The sequence below is a fragment of the Nannospalax galili genome, unplaced genomic scaffold (genome assembly GCF_000622305.1).
Source record: "Nannospalax galili isolate Female #2095 unplaced genomic scaffold, S.galili_v1.0 scaffold12426, whole genome shotgun sequence".
Classification (NCBI taxonomy): domain Eukaryota; kingdom Metazoa; phylum Chordata; class Mammalia; order Rodentia; family Spalacidae; genus Nannospalax; species Nannospalax galili.
Window position 1 is genome coordinate 1 of NW_008354365.1, and position 1,259 is coordinate 1,259.

The 1,259-nt window shown below is 46.2% G+C and overlaps 1 protein-coding gene across 1 annotated transcript in view; it reads left to right on the forward strand.

Moving 5' to 3' along the window:
• Window positions 1-452: 452 nt before the first annotated feature.
• The window catches only part of LOC103748819 (glutathione S-transferase theta-1-like), a 3,052-nt gene continuing 2,245 nt past the window's right edge, over window positions 453-1,259 (forward strand). Inside the window, exon 1 of the mRNA XM_008851606.3 lies at window positions 453-892. Coding sequence (XP_008849828.2) covers window positions 722-892 — 171 coding nt within the window. The 5' untranslated portion in view covers window positions 453-721. The remainder of the gene's footprint in view (window positions 893-1,259) is intronic.

Consider the following 1,259-nt stretch of genomic DNA (forward strand, 5'->3'; position numbering starts at 1 on the left):
CAGGTGAGCCAGGAAAAGAGCAGGAGGACCCCTGCTGAAAAGGGGAGTCCTTCCATTTGGTGCCGAGCCCCTCAGGGATATCCGGACATGGAGAACTACAACCCTAACAGCAGGGTTCCCCAACACTGCAGCATCCCAAACATCTGAGCAAGATTTCAGGGAGTCAAGCTGATCCTTTGCAGAAAGAGTGACAAAAAGAACAAAGGGCCTGATGGGTGGCTCACGCCTGTCACCCCAGCACTCCAGAGGCTAAAACTAGAGGATTATGAGTTTGAGGCCAGTCTGGGTGGTCTCAACAAAAGGAGAATGAGAAAACCTTTTTTGAACCACCAGGCCATCGGAGACTGATCTGAATGCCAAAGGATGAGAGTGAGTGTAGACTGGAAAATCTGAGCTTTCCTAAAGCTCGGCTTGCTTGCCAGTGCCCCTCCTTCAGGAGGTTGTCGGGTCCTCTGCTCAGAAACTCTCTGAACACTTGGCAGGACAGGACTGTCTGTGGTGGGATTTTGTCTGGTGGTTGGGTAGGCTTGGGTATTAACCTCAGAAAGACTCAATTCTGATCTCAAAGGTTCTGCGCCCTGGGACAAGTCTCTTCCCTATTCTAAGCCCACTTTGCACATCTGAAAACTGAGGCTTAGACTGGTAGATTGGCAGGAAGATTAGAGAAGGTTAGAGAAGGTACTGGGTATGAAGTCAGCACAATGCTCTTTGACTACCCATCATGTGCTCCCGCTTATATAGTGTGGCCATCCTGCTCTACCTAACACACAAGTATAAGGTCCCTGACTACTGGTACCCTCAAGATCTGCAGGCCCGTGCCCATGTGGATGAGTACCTGGCATGGCAGCACACAACACTTCGGAGAAGCTGCCTACGGGCCTTGTGGCATAAGGTGAGGCTGGAAAATGGAGGGCGGGGAGGTGAGAATGTCACTCCCAAAGAGGCTCAGCAAATTCTTTTCTGTTTGGTATTTTCCATTGTCCCCATCTTTAATTTAACTGATCATATTGTGCCCAAGTTAGTGCTCAGCTATCCAATACAATCTTTATTTGAGACATGAATTTTTCATTTCTAGAAATTCTATTTATTTTTATAGAGTTAGATTTCTCTGCCAAAATTCACCATTTGTTCACCTACTTTGGTCATCTTTTCTTTGCAAAAAATTTTAATATATTTATTACTCTTGATCAATTTTGTGTGTGTGTGTGTGTGTGTGTGTGTGTGTGTGTGTATATACATGCCAGGATATACCACATAAC